Raw genomic sequence first — 23,900 nt, 5'->3', positions numbered from 1 at the left:
AATCGCACAACACACTTCTAGAACCCACTGCTGGTCAGTCTATGCTAACGGTTCTCCAACCTGAAATCTAGTGCTTTGGAAAGAATGACCTTCCTAGGGAAGCTCCGCATAAGCATTACGCAGCCCAGGAAGGCCGACAGATGCAAACTATAAAATTTGCGACTACACTTTAGAGTCAGTTCTGTATAGGGATTGAGGAATTGAACTGTCAGCCAAGCAAGCAATCAGGCAGCAACAGATTAGGTCAGTGGGCAGCGCTTCCTGTGACCTCTAACCTGGTTTACAATTATATAGGAAGGAACCTAAAACTTAACCTTTAAGATTAAAGGTTTAAAAGTAGAGCGTATAACTGAAAAAAGGGGAAGGAAAAATTACGATGCTTAAACTAGTCCAACACACTTTTCAAAGACGTTTGAAGTGTCTGGGACATAATACATCGTACATCAACGGGCACCAGTGTTATATCATGGGTAGATGAATTGCTAAGTCACCCAGATAAGGACAATACAGGTCCAGTTCACCACATATAATACATAAATCCACCAGGCTCATCTAGTAAATCAGCCAGCTATAAAATGTAGACCATCTTCTACCCCCGGGGAGAGAAACAGAGTTATAGGGCTCAAAATAGCTGACAGGTTCCCCCTAAACATTCAATAAAAAAAACACAAAGACAGATCTAACACAATGCAGGCCAACCCTGGCCTATAAATCTTACCTGGGACAGTGGGGGCTCATGCAAGTCCAGCTGCAATCTTTGTACCACCTCTAAGAAATCTTCCGCATGAAAACATATTACATCTTTGGTTATCCGGGGCTGTTCATTCCTAAATGGAGGATGATGAAAATAGATGAGAACTGCAGCACATTTCCTACACAATGGATACTAGAAGGCATATTGTACGCGTTGTGGTATTAGGCACCTCACTTCTACGTGTCCTACAGGGGCGCTCCCAGACTGTAAATGTATACCAATATCCAGCCAGGGCTGCGGCAGAGCACCGCCACACAGGACTATACTAACCGATTTGGTACAAGATATTTATGCAGAGTTTGTTATAAAACATCCCCCAGATCAGATTTTTCGATCTATCCCTGCTCTCTCTTTCTGGCCATTAGAGCCAGTACTACTGTCTGCTGGGAGGACTATCCGTACCATCTAAATCCTCCTACGTAACGTAAAGACCATACGAAATACGTTTGGCACGGTGTTAGCCAGAAGAGCAAAGTGTGATTGTTCTCAGTAAGAGAAACCAAGTAATCTTGTAGATATGATACCTTTTAATGGCTAACAAAAATACATGATGTTACAGCAAGCTTGCGAACCTCTCAGGCCCTTCCTCAGATATAATGGAACAGCTTATGGTAAAGGCCATAAGTATATAGTGAGGGAGGATGAACTGAGTTTCAGATTCCCGTGTAACATCATATTTTGGCCCTGATCCATGTGTGGATGTAGCTGCGAGATGCTCACACGTTGCAGTAACGCTGCATTCTTGCTGCGGCAGAGTTAGCTACAGAAGGTCCACTACATTTTATCATACAGGCCATGTTGATTAGATTTCCAGAAATCTCGACCCCACGCTGCATAGAAAACCTGCAGTGTAAACTGACCAGTAATGTAGATTTTAAGTCTGCAGCAAGTCAATTTATGCTGTGGAATTTTAGAGCGGATTTCCCTTTATCACATAAGGGGTGAAATCCCCGCCGGTATCTGCAGGTAGCACACGTGTAGATTTTGAAGCAATTCTGCAGCAAAATCTGTAGTGGCGTTTCCAGTGCAGAAGTTCTGCTACTCTTGAAAGTAGCCTAAAACCAATCACTTGTACCACCAACTGATAACACCCCGTTGTCAATGTATTCCCACATAGCAGAGGAATGGCACAATACACGGTTCTAAAAAAATATGTACCAGAATTGCTACAAATCAAAGTATTTCCTAAAACAGACATGCGAGGAGCCAACAAAGCCTCCTTTGATCATTACTATAAAAAAAAACCTTTTCCGGCAGTTCGGCTCACTATAAAATAAAAGAATAGATAATACTCCTCTCCTTGGACCCCCGAAGCAGAGCTGAGCAGGCAGGGTAAACAGCCAGGTGGAAGTATGTGGGAAAACAGCCAATCAGGAGCCAGAGTGTTATGTTGCCAAACTCCTGGTATCATGGATTAAACAGCCAGGTGAAAGCATGTGACCGCTACAGCCAATCAGGAGCCAGAGTGTCATGTTGCCAAACTCCCGGCATCATGTCACCCAGGATATGAGCGCTGATACTATCAGGGGCACCGACGGTGACACTGCAGCCTCCGATTAGCTGCAGAGGTCACGTGCTTCCGCCCGGCTTTCTACCAGAAAGGTGGCCCAGGGGCAGTGTAAGATGCTCGACTCCACTTCGGAGGTCCAAGGAGAGGTGAGCATTATCTATTATTTTATTTTAGAACAGGCCTAGCTGCTGGAAAAGTTTTTCTAGTAATGATAAAACCCTTAAGATCCATCACAGGAAGAATAATGTAGGATATCGTTCCCAATATGCTTTAGTACGGCCATTCACAAGCTTTGAGGATCCTGTTATTCCAACTAATCCAAAACAGCACATAGAAAAAGGCACTGAAGAGCTAAAGGATCACATCCCATTTACAGCTGAATCTAAAAAAGGGGACATTAAGACGATGGAGGGAAAAAAAATGGAAATCAGACTTTGGTTCAGGGCATTTTTGACAAGCAGTGTTCTAGTTATGATATTAGCGAGTACTTTTACACAGGACGATTATTAATTCAAAATTTGCTCAAACAATGTCTTTTGAGCGATAACTGTTGCGTGCAAATGCTACCATCGCGAGTTTTTCGGATGATGATTTTATGTTGAGTTTAAAATCCATTGTTTGGTCAGGCAGCTGATAGTAGTGACTGATTATGATTCTCTGTGGGAGTGTTGATAACACTGTATTCAGCTGCAGTCCTGGAGCAGAAGAAAGGGTCTGTATGCAGATAACAGACCACCTGCTGTTATCGGCATACAGCTCACGGGGGCTCATTTACATTACATTAGTGCTCATTAACAGCTTATGCAAAATGTTCGCTCAAACTATCAATCTTCCTATCTTTTAAACAAATTTTGAGCGATTATCTTTGCGTGTAAATGGGGCTTTAGTTGATTGACAGGGTTCTGCCACTTGGGGCTCCTGCCAATCAAATGATTTGAAACAGCGGTGCTACTCCCGCATATCATCAAGTATGGGCAGAAGGTCACAGTTAATTCGAAGTGAAGTAACTGCACTGATGAAACCTGTAGACCTGCATTGCTGTATCCTTGGCTTCTGGGGATATATAGAGGTAGGATTACAATGGCTCATGCTAGTCTTCCTCACATATAAAACAAAGGCGCTGGGAGAGCGGAAGGTTTAATAAGCTATGCAGAGGCCTCTGAGCAATTAGATGTAGTAGGATCAGTGTCAGGGAGTTGCATGTTAAGCGCACAGCACATCCACAAACAGTGTAAACGATCGTCCAAATAGTTGTTTAGAAAATTCACTAATAAGTGTTCGAACAACTGTGTACTTTCACACAGAGTGATTGGTCTTCCACAGATGTCCCATGGGAAGGAGAGTTTCCAGGTAAATGTGGTCACAGGTTGTTCACATACGAATTGAAATTGGTTTAAATATATATATATAAAAAAAAAAAAGTTATATGAAGCCTAATTTAGGGACCAAGAGCTGTAAATTTACAGTGCTTGGTTCTGGGCTTTAATCCCCACCGATGGCAGAACTATATAGCGAGATTTGAGCTTCTGCTACTGCAATCAAGCAGAAGCAGGTGGGGTTACTGGCTGTTAGTCACAGCTGAGAACCCGGTGGACAAGGAAGAAGCATTTTTTAACAAGTGAAAGTTTCCTCTATTATGTGACTTGGCAGTCATGTGACCACCAGGTCCTCGTCACAGCAAAGCTGCAGGGTCTCAGCAGGCCCTGATTAGCTCTGCCAGTGACTATTGTCACCACGGGGGATGTTTTCCCCTGTAACTGGAGCTCCTATAGCTTGCAAACAAACAATGTGAATGATCCCCAAAGATCTTATATGGGGGACATAAATGGTAAAAAAAAAAAAGTTACAAAATGAAAGAAAAAAAATTACACAATAAAATAAAAAGATATACATAAAATAACCCAAAGCCGACACCAAAATAGTTGCCGTATATGCCCTGTAATCCAGAACAACACATTATATATCAAAATGAGGAACCCATTCCCATACTTGATTTTAGCATAAATCTGCTAATTTAAAAAAAAAAAAAAAAAATAGAAATGTTATTAAATTTTTTTTTAATAAGCTTTTTGCCCCCAATAAAAATAAAAACTTATTTAAAAAAGCCACGTAAAAGGATATTTTAAAAATAGTCCTATATGTCACGGGGAAAAAGCTGCAGCAGAAATAATTTTGATAGCTGAAGGGAAAAGAAAATAGGGCAGTAAAACCACCACAAGGGCAAAATCTCTAAAAAGTGTCTGGTCCCTAAGGGACAAAACAGCCTGGTGCTTACAGGGTTAAAGGGTACAATGCAGACAGGTTGGGTCTGCAGCAGAAAAAAACCACCACAGCAAAATGAGCCTCAAATGGCGCCGATTTTGCCATGTATTTCACCCCTTACATTGCAAAGGGTGACAAGTGCAGCAGACAATATGCTGAGTACTTAAATCCACACGTTTTTCATGCACATGGACAAGATTTAGAAAATCTCATCCATATCGCTGCACATTTTTCTGTGCTAAATCTGCCCTGTGTGAACACGGCCTTAGGCTGTGTGAGAATATACGGTAAAACCTCCGACAGGTGAAGGGAAGAACATTATCTGATTGTAATGGCACCTGCCAAGGGTGGGGTGGATAAGGCAGAGATGGGTAGCAAGCAGCAAGAATGAGCCAGTATAAGGAACTGAGCAAGAATAAACTTGTGATAATGTTCCCAGGCCAGCAGGTCTATGGGGCGTTGTCAATGTGCAGTCATTAGCACCAGCAGACATGGTCCAGGGAGAGGCGACCAATTACTGACAACAAGTAATTCCTATGCATCTAAGGTAGAAAGGTGCCGGGATACACTGTGCATCGCACCCTGCTGTGTGTAGGGTTACATAGCTACAACCAGATCAGGTGCTCATGCTGACCCTGGTCAACTGCCAATAGAGCCTACAACTTGCCATGAGCAGCAGAACTGAACCATGAAGCAATCTTCTTGTTATGTAGACTATGTGGTGCCCACGTCACTAACCCTGGGAAGAGGTGGAGACAGGCTGCACTGTAGGAAGAAGAGCTGCCAGAGGCAGTGCGGTGCTCTGGACAATGTCCTGTTGGCATTCATGTGGAGGTCACTAGGTCATGGACAAAGGCAGTCTTCAGTCTGCCAAGCCAGGAAATTTTGGCAAGGGTCTGCGAAAACCATGTATAGTGGTATGATCATCCCAATTCTGCCAATTTGCCACTTTTACAAGGAGATGGCCCATATGCATAACGCAGTGGAAGGAGAAAAAGATGGGTTGTTTGCAAATGGGACTTTTTAAAAACTTTTTACTTATCCCTTAGTCTTGGAGAAATCTGGATGATGAGTTGTCCCAGCATTCCTCTGTACTAAGATCACGCACACGGGTAACTGTTTTTAAACACATCAAAAGGCTGATGATCATGTTGCTGGCGCGGATGTAGACGCAGAATAGTGCTGGGAGGATATCTCAGATGCTCGCACACAGAGGCCTGTGACATGACATCATTGCAATGGCCCAAGTGGAATTAACTGTTTCATTACTGCATCCAAGTGCTAATGCCAAACAAACCGCTTACTGATCATTTCCGCTCTATCAGTACTATTTAGCAGACTACTACACATAGCGGTGTGACAGCTAGAATGAAAAACAAAGACAGTGCATGTAGGTGATGGGAAGGTGCCAAGCGGCGCTCTATATTAGTGCCCTTCCAGTTTCAGGACTAAGCAGGCATTCTCTATTATAGCTGTATATGTTCGTTCTTTAATAACCAGACTACAAGTGATTGTACAGATGAATGCACAGAATAAAGTATGAAATCATAGAAGGATGTAAGGAGGCTAGCACTACTTACCATTCTCCGCAATGAACTGCCTTCAGCACACCTACAGCTGCAGTGGTCTGCCGTTCAAAGCCTTGCCCTATGTGATCAGCATGTGCTCTTGTCCTATCTTCAAATAACATTTCCCGAGGCTCACTAGCTCGAGGTAGGTACTGCAGGTTTTTTATTTCATTGGTAGTCCTGAGAGAAGAATTAAAGCAGATCTTTAATGTCACATAGTTCAGGCATATCAAGACTTTAAGTGCATATAAGACACAGACACGGCTCCAAGCATTTCTTGGCATACACACGCTGTATATATAAGCCTGCAGTTGGATGAACAGGTTTAAAAATTTTTAAAAAAGGGGGGAAAAAAACTCTATCACAAAAGTCAATGGAGTTCTATGGATTTTGTAGAAACAGAAGCCATGTGGGCAATGTGAAGAGACCCCAACAGGGATATCATCACTCCTTAAGGAGACCACCTAGAAGGTGAGTGAGGAGACTTACAGGGCCATGAATTCTCCTCTGGGAAATATATGCAAAAAGGGAGGATGGAACAATACCCCTGCAGCGCCACCTAGTGGAAGGCAGCATTCCTTTAAATCAATGTCTGACTCTTTATAAAAATGATTGGGATTTGAAAACCAAACCAGACAGCTGTTTCGGGTTTTTAGCCCCTCATCAGTGTGCAGTAGGATTCAGGCTTGGCTTGTGAGAGGCCTATGACGTGGGTCAGGAAGGTTATCTCTCGATGTCTATAGGCCTCTCACTAGCCAAGCCGGAAACCTACCGCACACCGATGAGGGGCAAACACCCGGAAACAGCTGTCTGGCTTGCTTTTCAAATCTCAATGGTTATAAAGACCTGCATCAAAAGTGTCAAGCATTAATTTGAAGGAATGCTGACATCCAATAGGTGGCGCTGCAGAGGTATTGTTCCATCTTTCTTATTTGCATACAAGACCAATGTTCATTCCCTAGCAAAGCTGCTCAATCCAAGATGAAAACTAAAGCCCGATAAATGGAAAGATGGGCAAAAAATCTGCCCCATTAGACTAAGGGTCCTATCCATTTTAAAGGGGCTTACAAAAATGTGCTTTTTCCAGAAACAACCCCAAATCAGATAAATGAAAATGATTTTCAGCTGTAAAAAGTATACGAAAACTCTGCCTAGTGTGCATATATCCTAAGAGCTAGGGTTACGATTCATCCAACACATTAACAAGGTATGGGTAAGGGTGATCCGGTGGCTGTGGCTCCTCCGTGACTGCCCTATGATGGTATGCTGTCCAGCTTCAGGCTGTAGTCTGTGGACAGCACCCGTGGACTGGAATACGCAAGATCCTGTCACTGCAGCTAGACGGAGTCATTCCGAGCAGCAGGGAAGGCTGTAAGGTGCTGTAAGGGACAGGACTGGCTTGTTCTGGCTTCAGTCACATTCTCCATCATCCACACTCATCACACAAAGCACAGCAGCTCGCTCCATTGCTTTATATACCTTTTTCTTTTAAAAGGAGACTTTGGCATATCAGTCACAGGAATCATCTGCTCCCCTGGGCGCACCCACATTATAGGGCCATCATCACTCTCTTTGCGGCTCTTTAGCTCAAGGCTTGAACGAGTCCCCCAAGGCAAAGTTCGCTGTCATTCAAGTGAATGTTAAACATGCCGTCAGACAACAGGTATTTTTCATAAATGCAACAAAAATTATGTACAATGAAGATTTCTTCCAATAATACAACCTATAAAGAATGGGTAATGACATCTTAGGATGATAGCGGCAGTGCAATATTGATGAAGGTTACAAGAAATTGGTTATGAAGCGCATCTACACATCTGGCATTGGAAACTAAAGCTGGACTCCCCAATAGGTCCTTTACCACAATGGGTTAGCAGGACTGAATAATGGTTGGTAGAGTGGTCATCATTGTCACCCTTGACTGCTTAGTCTATATCCACTTATTTCTGAAGATATTGGCTTGTTTTATACTAACTTTATATCATTAGAATATTTTAATAGTATGTCCAACAAAAAAGGTCACCTGCCAGCATACATGTGGTCATCTCTAAAAAGAAAGAACATAGCATATGACATAGCCAGGATTAAAAGACACCCTTACCTAATACTTGGTTGCACAACCTTTGCCAACAATGGCAGCCTCCAAATCAAAATACTAACAGCCACCTGTCCGTCCGTGAGTGAGTTACATGCTCCGCCCCTGATCACATGACGGCGACCTCAACAAAGGGTCTTGTAAGCACACGTCTGCTGTCCGGCTAGCATATATTTATATTCCACAACACTTCTGCTCGATTCAACCCAAAACAACCAATCACTGTGAATCAGCCAACCTAAACAACCAATCAGGTTGAGAATCGAGCAGAAGTGTTGTGGAATATAGATATATGCATCCAGATAGGTGTTTGTTAGTATTTCATAGCAACTAAGGCCGCAGGGGTTTTATAGGGGGATGTAGTCTGCCGTAAGCTGCACAGGGATGAAAGGACCCGTGATGACGTCACTGTCATGTGGTCAGGGGCAGAGCATGTAATTCACTGGGGATGAAGGACCTGTGATGACATCACTGTCATGTGGTCAGGGGCGGCGCATGCAACTCCCTTACTCAGGAGGAAGGACCTATAATTATGTCAGTCATGTGATCAGGGGCGGAGAATGTAACTTCCTCACTGGGGATGAAAGACCTGTGATGACGCCACTGCCATGTGATCAGGGGCAGAGCATGTAATTCACTGGAGATGAAGGACCTGTGATGACATCACAGTCATGTTATCAGGAGCAGAACATGTAACTCCCTCACTCGGAATGAAGAACCTGTGATGACATCACAGTCACATGATCAGGGGCGGCGCATGACTGACATTATCACAGGTCCTTCATCATGAGTGATGTGCTGCTTGTGATCTCCGTTGTATGGGATAAAGAATGTATGTAGCAGAGCTATATGTGATGTAATGTAGCAGTGCTCTATGTGTGTGACATACATGTAGCAGAGCTGTGTAGCACATTGCACCACCAGAAACACTGGTATTATAATTTCCTAATAATTACTAGTGGGTTTTGCAGCCATCTGTGAGCATCTTGCAGCTGGTACTTTGTTCCAATGCAATTCTCCCAAGCTCCTGAATGTTTGCAGGTTCCTTTTCCCAATAGCAGATTTCAGCTCTCCAAAGATTTTCAACTGGATTGAGATCAGGTCTCCTTGCTGGATGGTTGTTCATTCTTAACTATTCTTGTGTATTTTGGGATGTGTGCTTTGGGACCCACTTTGTTGAATCTGCTTTGTACGCACTTGGAGCACATTTCACTCTAAAATGCTCTGATAATGCTCTGGCGTTATTGTTCCTGTAACACATTGAAGGCCTCCAGTGCCAGAAGCAAAAAGCATCCGCACAACATTACGGATCCCCCCCCCCCCCCCCCCACACCCTGTTTCACTGTAGGTAGGGTGCACTTCCTTTATAGGCTATACACAGTGCTGGCATGGATTATCAAAGCACTCTAGTTTGGTTTCATCTGTCTATAGAATATTTCCCAGAAGGACTGTAGTTTGTCTATTTCACTTTTGGCAAAGTGAAAGGGGAGGGGGGGGGGGGGGGGGTAGTTTGCCTTTGCATCCAGAGGCTTTTTTGCTCAGTATGCGGCACATGGTACCGGTTGAAACCATCACTCTACATCAGACTGAAGTTCTTTGGCTATTACATGCAGTTCTTTTGCCATTTTGAACCAACTTTCATGTGGTTCTCATGAGTTTTGTGCTTTCCATCATGTATTGGAGCAGCAAACTTCTTCATAACATTCTGAACTACTGAAGCCAGAATGCAAAGTTCTTTAGATATAATATTGTACCCTCTAGAACAGGGGTGTCAAACGCATTCTCCCTGAGGGCCACACAGCCGTATGGCTGCCTTCAAAGGGTTGATTGTAATTGAACAGTAAAGGCCTCATGTCCACGGGGAAAATCAGGCCCGCTACGGATTCTCCATGGAAAATCCGCAGCGGACATGAGGGCTGAAAATAGAATATACTCACCTGCTGCGGGCCGTGCGTGTCTTCCCTTCTTCCCGGCCGGATCTTCTTTCTTCGGCCCAGCGGATGTGCTCGGCGCTCCGGCTGCGTGCCGCGCGCATGCGGCGGGCACATCCGCTGGGCCGAAGCAAGGAGATCCGGCCGGGAAGAAGGGAAGACACGCACGGCCCGCAGCAGGTGAGTATATTCTGATTTTAGGTCTCCTGCGGATCGAACGGCTTCCATAGGCAAATACATCCCTATGGGGCGCGGATCCACAGGCAGAAAAAACGCTGCGGATTTTAAATAATAATTTACAAGTGGACATGAGGATATGCATAGCATATTACGCACGCAATTTTTGCCTGAATACACTGAATAGAACCCATTGATTTAATTGGGTTTGTTCACAAGCATATATTTTTACAGGGCCTGACCCATTTTACTATGTATTACACATTGCAATTTGGTACTGAACTGAATGGCAGGTGCAAATATGAAAACCTGCATATTCACTGCGTATTATTTTAATGAGCCTGTATACATTAGTTTTTGGCATGCAAAATCATGCAGTAGACTTGTGTACATTAACACACGCTAGAGTGGCTGAAAAAAAAAGGTGTGCAAGCAATTTTTGGTCACGCAAATAGGTCGTATTTTTACAACCGAAATGCGCTTACGGCCATGTAAACTTGCTTTAAGTGACGCCGCCACCACCCCCCATTGCGGCCCCAGCAGTTATAACGCCGCATCCCCCCACCCATAGTTGTCCCAGCATTAATAGTGACCCACATAGTAGTCCCAGGGATTCTGCCCCCCCCCCCCCCCCCCTTGGGGGACAAGGCAGTGTGGAGAATTTATTAGTGTGTTCCTCCAATGACAAAGCCTGCCCTGTTGAAAGTGGACCTTGTGGTCAGGGAAGACTTTCTGAAGATACAGATGGTCAGGTAACAGGTACCTGTAGTGTTCACCAATCAAGGATTCTGGGCTGATGACCAATATTCCTAGATCATATCATATTATAGGTGTTCGCGTGTGTCTCTTTTCATACATTTCTCACATCAGCCTATGCAAACACACATACATAGTGCGCAAGATAGATAGATATTGGTATATCTACCTCATTAGTGAATAACTACCATATAAATAGTTAACGTGGTCACATTATACACTGGTATGTATTAGATGCTGGGTCATACTCCTACATATCCTTCCCTGGTTTAAGAATGTCCTGAGATAGTAGGTTCTGATCCCCTCCATTCGGAGGAGAGGAGCTATTAGAACAATGAACACAGAATAAGCCTATTCTCCCTCTTGAGTTTAGTTTCTTAGGAATCACCTGTTACACACACTGTTACACACACTGTTACACACACTGTTACACACACTGTTACACACACTGTTACACACACTGTTACACACACTGTTACACACACTGTTACACACACTGTTACACACACTGTTACACACACTGTTACACACACTGTTACACACACTGTTACACACACTGTTACACACACTGTTACACACACACACCTTAAGGCGTTAACATATGTTAAACCATTAGGACCTAGAGCCAATCACAAGTGCTTACATTTACAGGGGGGGGGGGGGGGGGGGTATGTATTTCTGATGCTGCGTAATCTAGGGTATATTTGTACCGTGATGATGTTAATAATGCAGAAGATCTCACATCTAATTGAACCTGTTGAACCCTAATGGTGCAACCATGAAATGCGGTTTATGCCAGATGCAGACCCAGGCATCCATTTAGTTCTGCAAGACACGGGACTCTGTAGTCCAGACGACTTTCTGCTATGTGTTCAAGGTGTACTGATGTTTTTCCTGGGCCCATGAGAGGCGTTGTTGGTAAAATGCGTAGTCATCAGGAGCATCCTTATCGATATTCAGCTATTGAACAACAGTTGATGCAAGGTACACCTCATGTGGAAATTTGTCTAACTTCCATACTGCTGTACTGCCAGGTCAGTTGGTCCACTGCAGCAAGTCATTGCTGCGATATCAGGTGTCACCCAATGCTCGCTTCTAGGATCACTCACATGTGGCCTGCTGCGGTGTGATCTTCTGTCGGGTGTCTGTGCATGGTCCAACAAGTCTTGGTACACCCAATATCATGGTTCGGGGATAGGCAAAAAATACTGGCACCACGCACCCAAGCACCAACAATTTGCCCACAGTCAGTCATTTAAGTCTCTAAGTTTACCCATGGCTGCCAAATGTTGCCTTCTGCTGCGCAGAGGAGAGGTCAGCCCATTATTTGAGAACAGATTGTGATGCGGCCGTCACGTGTTACTGATCACAAGAGGTCATGCACCAGTTATTCCTAATGTAGTGATCATTCAGTGGATATAGTCAAGCAATTTCACTAAACACCATTTCAGAAGATATTCTACATGATGTATTTAATATTTGGGGGTGCCAATAATTTGGGGGCACACAACTGTATCATGTACTCCAGTTAAGAGTGCTTTAACACCTGCTATTCTATTAGATGGAGAAGAACTAGACCCTGAAAGCGCAAATCACTTAGAGGGGTTGTCCAAGTAATTACAAAATGTGCAAATGCAGGGAACAGTCTAGTAGAAAAAGTTCTCTTCACCAGCAGTATAGAGAACGGGACTGCTGAGACCAATGATTGCTGCAGCGGTGGATACAGCACATGACTGCTGCAGCCAATCATAGGCCTCAGCAGTCTTAGGCTGTGTACTACTGGTGAGAAACTACTTTGTTTTATGTTTTATGCCATTCCCTGCATTTGCATTTTATTAAAAATTAACCTGTAGTGTCTTATATTGGTTGTCCTCACTTAAGGCAGCATAGGGACAAACATGCTGATTTCAGTAGTAGAAAACTGTCAGTTTTCCATCTGGGATGGGTGGGGTTACCAAGTCCTTGGGAGTAGACTGGACACGTCTCTTCCCAAAAACTGCGGAAACAAGCTGCAAGTTCTTAAAAACCATTGTATGTTACCTAGAAGTGACCGACTGCTAGAATCAGTATGTCTGTCACTACATTATACTGCCCCCCACGGAGGACACCATAAAGGACATGACAGGTTCCCTTTAATGACTCAGACAAGCCTTTAAGTAAGTGATTAGCGTTTTCAGGGTCTAGTTCTTCTACACATTATATGTATGTATTCAAGAAGTTCAATGTTACAAACTAGTAGCTGAAGGCAGCTTTGAGCTCTTGGCATGTACATGTTAACATAACAATACTAAGCTTGTGAAACCAGTTCCCAAACCCCTTAAGGAAAAGGCTAACAACTCAGTTGAGGCAGTAAGACAAGAAAGGATGATGGAGGATGTGCTTACCTTCAGGAAAGGAGAATCTTCTAACATGTCCAGGAACTCTGGGAAGTAATCTCCTACTTCCTCATCCACGGCTCCCACCAGGCTGATCTGCCTCATCGCCCCGGCTCTGTAAGTACCATGAGAGTACGTCCTCTTCACCTGGAGAAGACAGAGGGCACACGTGCTCAGATGGCGTGGGGCAGCCCCAGCTACAAAGGGGTTTCCCCACCATTTTTATTAAAAGGAAGAATTCAAGTCAAACACAGATATAACAATGAAATAGACAGAAATACAACTACACAGCCCCCCAAGTGCCAGTCGGGGAGTAGGAGATATGAGAATCTCCCACCAACCATTTGCTAGAGCTGGTGGAAAGGGTATCCTAAAGGCCCATTTACACGCAAAAAAAAAAATCTTTCAAACGATTGAAAGTTTTAGTGATCTTTTTGCATGAAGTGTTAATGGACACTATGTTCATTAACACTTGATCATCTTCATTTGCATGTAAAAGGGCCTCCATGAGCTGTTTGCAGAGCCTAGCATGTGACTAATCACATGCCCTGCTGTGCTAACAGCTGCATTGTTCTTCAGGAGGCTCCCAGCAGAATACAATGTAATCTTCCGACTCCCGTGGAGATAGCAGGCATGCGGTCTGTTGAGAGATACTTTATCTCTCTGTGGCTGAACAACGGATTTTAAGTTCACCTTAAAATCATCGTTCAGATGAAAAGTACACAATGGCCGTGTTTAACTGTAACGATCATTCATTTTCGGTCATTTGAATGAATTTATGCGCCTTTAGAGATCTGCTGGTTGAGCGTATTCTGAAGAAACTAGTGTGATGAGCTCATTTTGGAATCTGCAAATAAAATGCAATGGAAGCATTTAACAAATGCCTCATTTACACGCAGAGAAAATGCAGAATGAAATCCACAAAATGACCAAATCGGTGCACCATTTTGTTCTGCTCATCGTTCCATCACTTTTGATAACCATGGTGCAGCATGCAGTGGGAACCCTGCTTCTTTGGACTGCTGCCCTAGGAACGGAAGAGAATGCTGCAGACGAGAACACACTTCTAAATATGTCATTTTTGATGATTTGATGAAGATTTGTATTAAAGTTTTCTCTTTTTGGCTATATAAAAAAGTCTTAAAACTATTCTACTTTTGGCATTAGCCAGCCTAGCAGTTCCAATGATGGATATCCTCAGTTTCTGTTGTGTACGCAGACGTCCAATGAAGAAAATCATTTCATTAAAGGGGCATTCTTTATCCACAGGAGAACAGATAACCTGCTGGTTGGTGGTGGCACAACTCCTGGGTCCCCAGTGGTCCTGAGAATGTAGCCCTGCAGTATACTGAAGCGTGGGCAGAGGACACATCTCTGTTCCATTAACTTAAAGAGACTGTCGCCATCATTTTGCATTTCTCTGAGGGCAGCACAAGGTGGTGACAGACATTGATTACAGGGATATGTCTGCTTGGTGGATCTTTGTGGGTGCGGGCTAGCTCCACCCACCCCATCCTCCAGCCAATGATTGGCAGCTTCTGCTTATTACTGTGCAAAGAGATAGAGAGCTGCCAATCATTAGCTGGAGGGTGGGTGTGGCCAGCCTGCAGCTCATGAATATTCAGGACTAGTTCTGTGTCTGGCTTCTACACATATAATGTAAGTTTCTCCAAAACTACTGCACAGATCCTCACAGCAGACATATCACTAAAATCAGTGTGACAGGCACCAACTTTCTGGCAATCTCAATGAGAGCTGCAAAACTATGGAGACAGTCTCTTTAAATGGGACCCCCAGAGATAGCCAATAGCCTGGGCTGGATAGGGAAACAAGAAAAATACCAATTCAGGCATTACTTTAACGGCTCACGTCCACACATGTTTTTCACCACGTATTATGTGTGTGTTGCATGCACACATGATACGCAGCGAATGGAGCCAATGAAAGTCAATTGACTCATTCTTATGCGTATCGATATTCAGGAGAAATTTTTTTTTGTTAAATTGGGTGGGTTTTTTTTGTACTTTGTACGGAAGAAACCTTTTGAAGCAGCTGTTCCACAAAGAGACATAAATAAGGGAGATGAAACTCCACAGTGCCACCTATGGGAAAGCAGCAATCCCTAAAGTCAATGTTAGACTCTTTATACAAGCCTTGTAACAATGACCAGGAATTAAAAGCCATAAATCACCTATACCGCCAGCACATTTACTCATTCCTAATAAATAAGAGTGCTGCCCGGCCACTGAACAAATGTGCAGGGCGCTGCGTGGTAGTGAGATCCGCTTCCATCTTGCCGTTTTTGCTGCTGCTGCTCCTCCCCCTCCTCTACATATGCCAGCCAGCACTTCCAGAACTTCATCAATCGCCTGATGGCGGTGAGATGGGGACTGGTAGATGGCGGTGATAGTTCTCTGCCAGAGACGAGAGGCTGCCTGCTACGCCTGCTTCTCCTGCTCACGGGGGTGGGCAGAAACTGAAGCCGCCTCCTCATCTCCAGCCACCTGCCAGAATTAACCAATAGAGCTTATGTATATATGCTGTCCTAATGTTGCAGCGGAGGGGTCAGCCACTGTGTGGGGAAGCAGTAAGTTAATACTTCATATGCAGTGTCCGCGTTGTTGATGACAAATAGGGGTTCCTATTGGGTGAATAAATAGAATTTGATTAATCGCTCACCCCACTTCAGTATTGTAGCATATTACACTTTTGCCAGCGTTCCATTACATCCTACATATAGAGTGGGCTGGGCTCCCAAATCCACCCCATACACTGACAGCCAGCATCTGCTTACATGTATGGCGAATGTCAGTAAGGGGTTAATAGTATCTATTGTACTGCTGGAAGACTATATGAAGCCCCATTTACAAAGATGATCGTTCAAAATTCATTCAAGAGATGGCTTGAATGACCGTTTGAGCAATCATTTTCCAAAGCTACTAATGGGCACTAATGTGCATTAGTAGCTTATTACCTTCATTTGCATTTAAATGAAGATCCCTTTGCTGTATGCAGATAACAGGACTGCAGCTGAATACAATATAATCAGCACTCCCGCGGAGAATCAGTGTGCAGTCCCTGCTATTAGGCGGCCGGCCAAATGATGGTTTTTACGCGGAGCTAAAAACCATCATTAGGCAGAAAAGCAGATGATGGAAGCATTTACACACATCGATTATCGCTCAAAAGCCATCATTTGAATGAATTTTGAGCGATAATTGTTGCGTGTAAATGGGACGTAAGGTAGCAGAACTAAACACACAGATAAGGTTATGTATACAATTCCCTCGTCTGTGGGGGAGGGTATGGCACTACAATACTTCCGGGAAATTCTAAAAATTTGAGATTCCCCCATTAATTGACTTCCATTTACTTAGGCTGTCATAAGGCACATACGGTACTACGCTGTACTGGCTATAAGGAAGTACAGTAGTAAGCGGGCATCTCCAATATTGTCACTCTGGGGAGATTTATAATAAATATGGCTACATTATTTAAAAATACCCTGAACATTAATTCTCTTCTACATACTTAAATGGTCACTAATAGAGATGAGCGAGCGTACTCGGAAAAGCACTACTCGCTCGAGTAATTTGCTTTATCCGAGTATCGCTGTGCTCGTCCCTGAAGATTCGGGTGCCGGTACGGAGCGGGGAGCTGCAGGGGAGAGCGGGGAGGAACGGAGGGGAGATCTTTCTCTCCCTCTCTCCTGCCCGCTCTCCCCTTCTCCCCGCTGCGACTCACCTATCAGCCGCAGCGGCACCCGAATCTTCAGGGACGAGCACAGCGATACTCGGATAAAGCAAATTACTCGAGCGAGTAGTGCTTTTCCGAGTACGCTCGCTCATCTCTAGTCACTAACTCTTCAAGCAACGTTTGCTTATATACTAAATAATAAAAGTGCAAATCACTATTTCACCATTTGTAGTCCACTCACTGTTGTCATGTGAAGTCTGTCTGTTGTAACTGAGATATAGCAGATTACAGGAAGTAAAGAGGTTGAGGACTCATGCAGCGCACACAAAGTCTATGGGGGTGGGTGAGACTCCTTTATTGTGTTTACGGACAGCTACTGAAATCACACCTACACTGCTTAGTAGTGCTGTACAGTGCCCTCCATGCTGCTTTTCAGAGAACACAATTATATTGTACACTTTCCTGTCCAGTGTGTCTGGAGACATCAAAGCAGCTAGTGTCCTCCCTCCAACTCAGGGACAACGGAGAAATAACTAGTGTTACATGGCAACTCATGCCTTAATGCTGGGTGTGCGGTCAAAGATCACCATGTAGTACCTCACAATCTGATACAACTCCACGCGGTTGTGTTGTAACTTGCAAGTTACCATGATCCACAAAGGCTCCAGCAAGGTTGTGTTTCTGCGATCTGAAGATGAGGTAACAACCTCAGAGTTCCGTTAGATTATGAAACCGCAGGGTTACACGGAGATCTTAGGCTAGGGGAGACTGCAAAGGAGGAACTCTGGTGAACAGTGCAGGATACAAGTCATACATGGCCAGAAACCGTGTCATTTCTCATATACACACAGCAGCTTATTCTAAAGGGCACCTAGGACAACATACAGTAGCCACAGGCTTACTGATCATAGGGGTCTGCCAAGTACGGACTAATGTTACCAGGTTCAAGGGGTTATCCGGGGATATAGGTGTCCAACAGAAACGTCTTCAGACTAGTTGTAAAATCACAGAATTGATACTCGCCCTTCCACACTCTTGTTGCTGCTGGCTCTCCGGTCCCTGCTGGTCTTCACCTCCCGATGCAGGATGCCAGCAATAAGTTCCCAGACAAAGGGCCACGTGACCGATGCAGCCAATAAGCAGCTCCCAGTCCCGGGCCATCATCACTCCCCTCCAGGAAGTTTAGTTCAGCGGAGATCTGGCAGCGTCGGGGGAAGGCAGAAGGGGAGTAGGAATTCTGGTATTTTACTACCGCAGGCTGAAGAAGCTTTTGAACAAGACTTATGTTGAACCCACTAAGACCAGCTTATTCAGGAGATGCCACTATCCCCACCCATCTGTGGGGATTGACAGTTTTCTCGCTTTTGCAGTAGTTAGGCACGGTTTCTAATAGTGTCAAGAATCGACATGTCAAATTCTGCATGTGGTCAGATCCGCACATTATGAACTGCACTGTGGATTTCCATTGAATTCAACAGAAAAGGGTGCTAACTTTGCAGCCAGTATCAGCATAGAATTCATGATGAAGTTACAAGGTTTGAACAGGGCCCAATGGTGTGCCCTTGCCTTGTGTGGTAGCTGTACACAGTATTTTATACCTATGTAGGGGATGTGGAGCTCAGAACTAGAGAAATTCCAATCGCTAGCAAAATTTAAAGATTTGAACTTTAGATAACAGACCACATATTGTCATGTTGACTATATGCACATGTAGATTTTGTGGCCCCATAGAAAGCCATGCAATCACTGTGCTCACAAGCACACAGCACAAGGTGCAGGGACTGACAGAACACCCGCTCTAGAGGGATAGGGGGGAACTTTCCAAAACAGATCTAAATGGAAAATGATGTCACAGTAGCGCTTGTTAAAAAAAAACAAAAAAAAAAAAAAACACCACTGAATTCAGTACGCTGTGAAGATGCTGAGGATTTCAATTACAGCATGTGAATGTTATGTTAGCACACTGCAAGATACGGCCGTGCAGGAAGCCAGCGAGGTGACACCGCGACCGACTGTGGAGCTACAGCTTATACAACAGTGTGACCACTGACACCCATGGCACAAGACCTCATCCACAGCATTAGATAGAAGTAGACACGCACACTTTTTTTTATTTAGCCCTCTATGGCCGGCTTCACACAGGCGATAAAATCACGCGAGATTTGTGCATTTGGAGATGCACAAACATGAACCCTATTCTTTTGAATGGGGTCATACACATTGCATTGCGGTGCCATGCAGGCAACGTGGGAAACAAAATCACAGCATTTTTTGTCTGGCTGCGTGATCTCGCAGCGCTGGCCCCAATGAAAGCAATGTGGGAAACAGTGACCCTCTACCATTGCTGTGACAGCCTCACCAGAGGATCCCTGCCTCCCGAAGCAATGCAAGCCTGTTTTGCCATAAAAACGCTTCACATCCCTGGGGATTTTACATAGTGGGGAGTGCGATATGGCGGTAGCATTTGCTGCCCCATATCGCGCTCACCCCTGTGAAGTTATTCTAATACCTAATAGTCTAATATCACATTTACACAGATGGATGATCACTCAAAAGTTGCTCAAACGACACTTTGAGTTACAGTTTTGAGCGACCTTTGCATACTTTATAATAGCCAAGTAGCTATTATAGAGCTATGCAGGCGCAGCGGGACACCGCCGCTATCTCCCGCCGAATACAGTTGTTTTGCATAAGCAAACAGCTGTTGTGTTCTCTGCGCCTACTGCCTTTGCCCTGCTGTGAATTAACAGTGGGACACAGGCAGAGAGAATCTTATCAGTGCAGTCGTCTGTGATATCAGCGGAGCAGGCTGTTAACAGCTGATCGCTCAATTCAAGAAAACTTGAAGTGAGGGATCAACAACTCGTGCATGAAAACTGTACAATGTCAGTGCATTTAGACAGAACGAGGATAGCTAAAAAGATTCTTTTGAGCGAATTTTGAGCGATTCTCGGTGTGTCTAAATAAGCCTTAAGGCAACAAGTCGACACAAAAGCCGTGTGTTAGATGTCTAACTGCAGCAAAATTCACCTTGCACATTTGAAGGGGCGGGAATCCTAATGATAAATTAGCGTGCTGAGAACTTAATATCCGCGACACGAATTGACCTGCGGTGCAAATTTTATCTGCAGCATGTGGATGAGATTTCCTTGAAAGAGCTGCCTTGGATAAAAAGAAAGAAAAAGAAGAAAAAACAGAAAAACAGCACCAATCCTTTCTATGGGTTGTTTCTCATTTTACTCCACTGAAGTAAAAACAAGGCTGACCTGCAATACCACATACAACCATGGACAGGAGAAGTGCTGTTTTTGGAAGAACAGCCATGTTTTTTTAAACCCCCCTTTAAATCTCATCCACTTTGGTTGTACTTTATGATGCAGAGTATTTTATAACATGCAGCAGGGCAGCCACAGGGTCTACACTAGGTGTGAACACACTCCTAATTGGCTTACCCCACAGTGGCAGATGCCATCAGTATATCGACCATCTAATCTGTATGGGCAGCTTATTGTTGCAGGGTGCAAAGAAAACCATAAGCACATGGTAAATACTGCATCAACAACTGAAAAATGCCTCTTCTGAACACTAAATGCTTTGGAAAAGCTTTGACTTTGCGCAGATTCTGTTAATACGCGGTTCAAGGTTTATATTGTGAATTTTTGAGGCTGATCCAGACTGGTGAATCAAGCCTCTATATATAGAAGCACTGGAAACATCGCTGCCGGCACGCAGTCACTTTATTTTGTCAGTTTGGAACATTTAACTAGGAACAACTCCAAAACTGAAGAATCAGAAACTAAATAAAATGGGCATTTAAATCCATATATAATGGATGAGACTCCCTGTACTGTAACATGCATCCAGGGTGCCGTCCCCAGAGCAAACTACAGATTCAGTGAGGCATCTCCTTAATATACACAGTGCTGTGTCCTACCATAACCACGTTCAGAGCCCATGTGACATACCTGATTAGCAAGACACTCTGGTAATGGTTGCCAGAATTCTTCAACCGGTCTCCTGCTCCTCTGGCAGGCAGCATGACTCCTAGCAGACATGCCTAGCGTGTGACACATCTGCTGGATGCAGGGAGAGCCTTCTCTTTTCTAAAAGCCACTCAGTGTAATGATGGGGCTAGTCACAAATGGCAACAAGACTGGGAAATATTGTTGCCATTTGCAAAATCTTGGTCACACAGGCAACTATTTTGTTCGCCATCTGCAGCCCTAGTGTTACTCACTAGAAGATGAAAACTCCCCTGCTTTAAGCATACATGGGCCTTAACCCCTTGAGTGGCGGGTTTCCTACCACCCTGTCGTGCCCACCAGGGCAGGTTTTTTAAAATGGTCTAATCATTGAATTTCAACTAATTTTGCAGTTGCATCTCAAGAGCCATAACTTTTTCATTTTTCCATTGACATGGCCATATGAGGGCTTGTTTTTTGCGGGACAAGTTGTGATTTTTTTTAAACAGGGGGGAGGAAAAAAAGAAATGGGGAAAAAAGAAAAAAAGGGGCCATGTCATTAAGGGGTTAAATAATGTATTAACTTCCTTCTCTGGGTCATTACGACGCATGGATACCACATGTGTGATTGTATTTTTGATTTTTTACAAAGTAAAGGGAGACAAGTGTTTTTATTATTTTTTTTAACAATTTTTTACCTTTTTTTTTTTTTTCTTTTGTCCCTTTAGGGGACTTCCACAGGGACTCATCAGGACCCCTGATCACATTCCAGGGGTCTGATGGTGACAGCCCTTTACATGCTGCAGTGACAGCCCTTTACATGCTGCAGTCACAGACTGCAGCTTGTAAAGGGTTAACACAGCAGAGATCGGAGGTTTTCTCTGATCTCTGCTGTAAGAGCTGGTACCTAGCTGTCCTCTGACAGCTAACAACCAGCTCTCCCTGCCACAGAGACCATCGGCTTGCTTCTGACAAGCCGATGGTCTCTATGGCAACCTGTAAACAAAGCAGGAGGTTGCCGACATATCGGCAATATCTTCTGCTGCTTTTTCAAAGCCCTTGCACTGCTCTGTGTGGGTCTGTGCAGGTAGAGCACATTGTCACAGCTTGTGGCATTGTGCTCTGCAGCTCCCATAGTGATACATAGCCCGGAAATCTTCCGGGCTATGTCACTGAGCAGTGGAGCTCGTCCCGGAAAATTTCCGGGCGTGCCACTCAAGGGGTTAAATGTGTAGCTTATGTAGCCAACGCTTTTAGGACTACTCGCTCTGGATCACCCCTTCTAGTGCAGCTGGAACTCTGCAACAAATCCCAATTGCTGCAGATCACCCATAATCAGCAAAATATGCAAGTGATGTTTTTTTGCATTACACTTAGGTAAATCCACACAATTTGGGGTTATTTGCCGCTGTGGATATTGCTGCAGTTTTCTGCTGAAACATTCCACAGCAAATTGGTTATGTGTTATCTTTGGAGTATTGACACAGTGCTATGATGTGGCAGCGAGGCTCCCTATTACTACACCAACCACGAGATAGTGTTTGGAACAGGTATATAAGCAGCTCTACGTTCAGAGTAAACATACACCAAAGACAAACTGAACCAACCATCTCCTTACCTGAGCATGGAAGTTGGAAATGTTTGTTGTCTCAATGTCTTTCTTCCCCAAGATCTCCATTTTGACTGGGGAGTTGGGAAAGTTATAGGAAAAGTAATCCAAAAGGTCAGGTAAATAGGTAGCTGCCCCGTGTATAATCCCCATGACATAATAAGCTGCACAGTTTTCGTTTTCACTGAACGCCAAGCTAACAAACTCGTCAGCAAACCTTTCCATCTCCACAGGAGACAGGTGAGAGAGTTCACTGCTGTACGCATGTATTAGGGACGCTCCGCCGTTGGGCTGGTGCTCGGTGTGGATGAGGTGCTTGAATTCCAGAGAGTCCAATCGCTTGAGCTGGACACGAGGCTCCTTCAGAGACACAAACGGGGATTCATTCTCTACCACCCCCTTCTTTTCCTCCACCTTTACCACAAAATCCTTAAAAGCCTCCCGAATTCCTACTTTGGCTTCCTGGCTGTCACACTTCCCCATGTCAGACACCAGTCCTGAGCAGATGGTCTGAATTGATTTACTGTACATTTTGGGCTGCTTGCGTTTCTCACCCTCTTTGTGTTTCTTTTTCTTTTTCTTCTTCACCTTCTTAATCTGCAGCTCTTCTGTGCTTGGCTTTGCCTTTTCATTTGATCCTGACAATAAAACAAAATGATTTTCAAATATTTTGTCACAGAGTTCCCACGCTGCGTTTGTAACATCCATTCACACTGACACACAACACTCGATGCTTTATACCGGCTACATTCCATGGATGAAGGCCCCAAAACAGGAGTCAGACGGAACCCCTGGAAGGAACCAGCGACTACCATACATGATGCAACGGAGACCAGTAAGTCTCCTTTACCACTTATTTCCAGGATTCTGAGCTAGGAAGGACGTGCAAAAAACAAAATATAAAACTGCGTTTCCTAGGAAACAGATTATTAAGAAAACCTCAAGTGGCCAACTGGTATCTTGACTATCATATTAGGGGACTGATTCTTTACAGAGGCTTACAGAGACCACCAAAACTTTGAAAAAGCTGGGGACAGTTCTAAGAACTAATGATCCGTGTTCTCCTGCTGGTCCAGCTTCCCACCACGCTTTGCTTAAGCACAGAAGAACAATAATGCACCCAACTCCACCCCCCCCCAACCCCAGAAGCCAATCAATGGCCTAAGTGGGAAGTTGGGTACATCATAAAGATCCCTGCATTTCCC

General features: G+C 44.2%; 1 protein-coding gene across 1 annotated transcript in view; it reads right to left on the bottom strand.

Annotated features, from left to right (window-relative positions):
- RSBN1L (round spermatid basic protein 1 like) overlaps window positions 1-23,900 on the bottom strand; it is a 58,271-nt gene that overhangs the window by 5,830 nt on the left and 28,541 nt on the right. Inside the window, exons 3-7 of the mRNA XM_066591998.1 lie at window positions 22,705-23,333; window positions 13,438-13,575; window positions 7,574-7,716; window positions 6,107-6,274; window positions 719-827 (exon numbers count right to left, since the gene is read on the bottom strand). Of these exons, the coding sequence (XP_066448095.1) occupies window positions 719-827; window positions 6,107-6,274; window positions 7,574-7,716; window positions 13,438-13,575; window positions 22,705-23,333 (1,187 nt within the window). The remainder of the gene's footprint in view (window positions 1-718; window positions 828-6,106; window positions 6,275-7,573; window positions 7,717-13,437; window positions 13,576-22,704; window positions 23,334-23,900) is intronic.

This window comes from Eleutherodactylus coqui, chromosome 2, assembly GCF_035609145.1.
Source record: "Eleutherodactylus coqui strain aEleCoq1 chromosome 2, aEleCoq1.hap1, whole genome shotgun sequence".
In the NCBI taxonomy this organism is placed as follows: Eukaryota; Metazoa; Chordata; class Amphibia; order Anura; family Eleutherodactylidae; genus Eleutherodactylus; species Eleutherodactylus coqui.
This window is presented reverse-complemented; position numbering and strand designations above follow the sequence as displayed.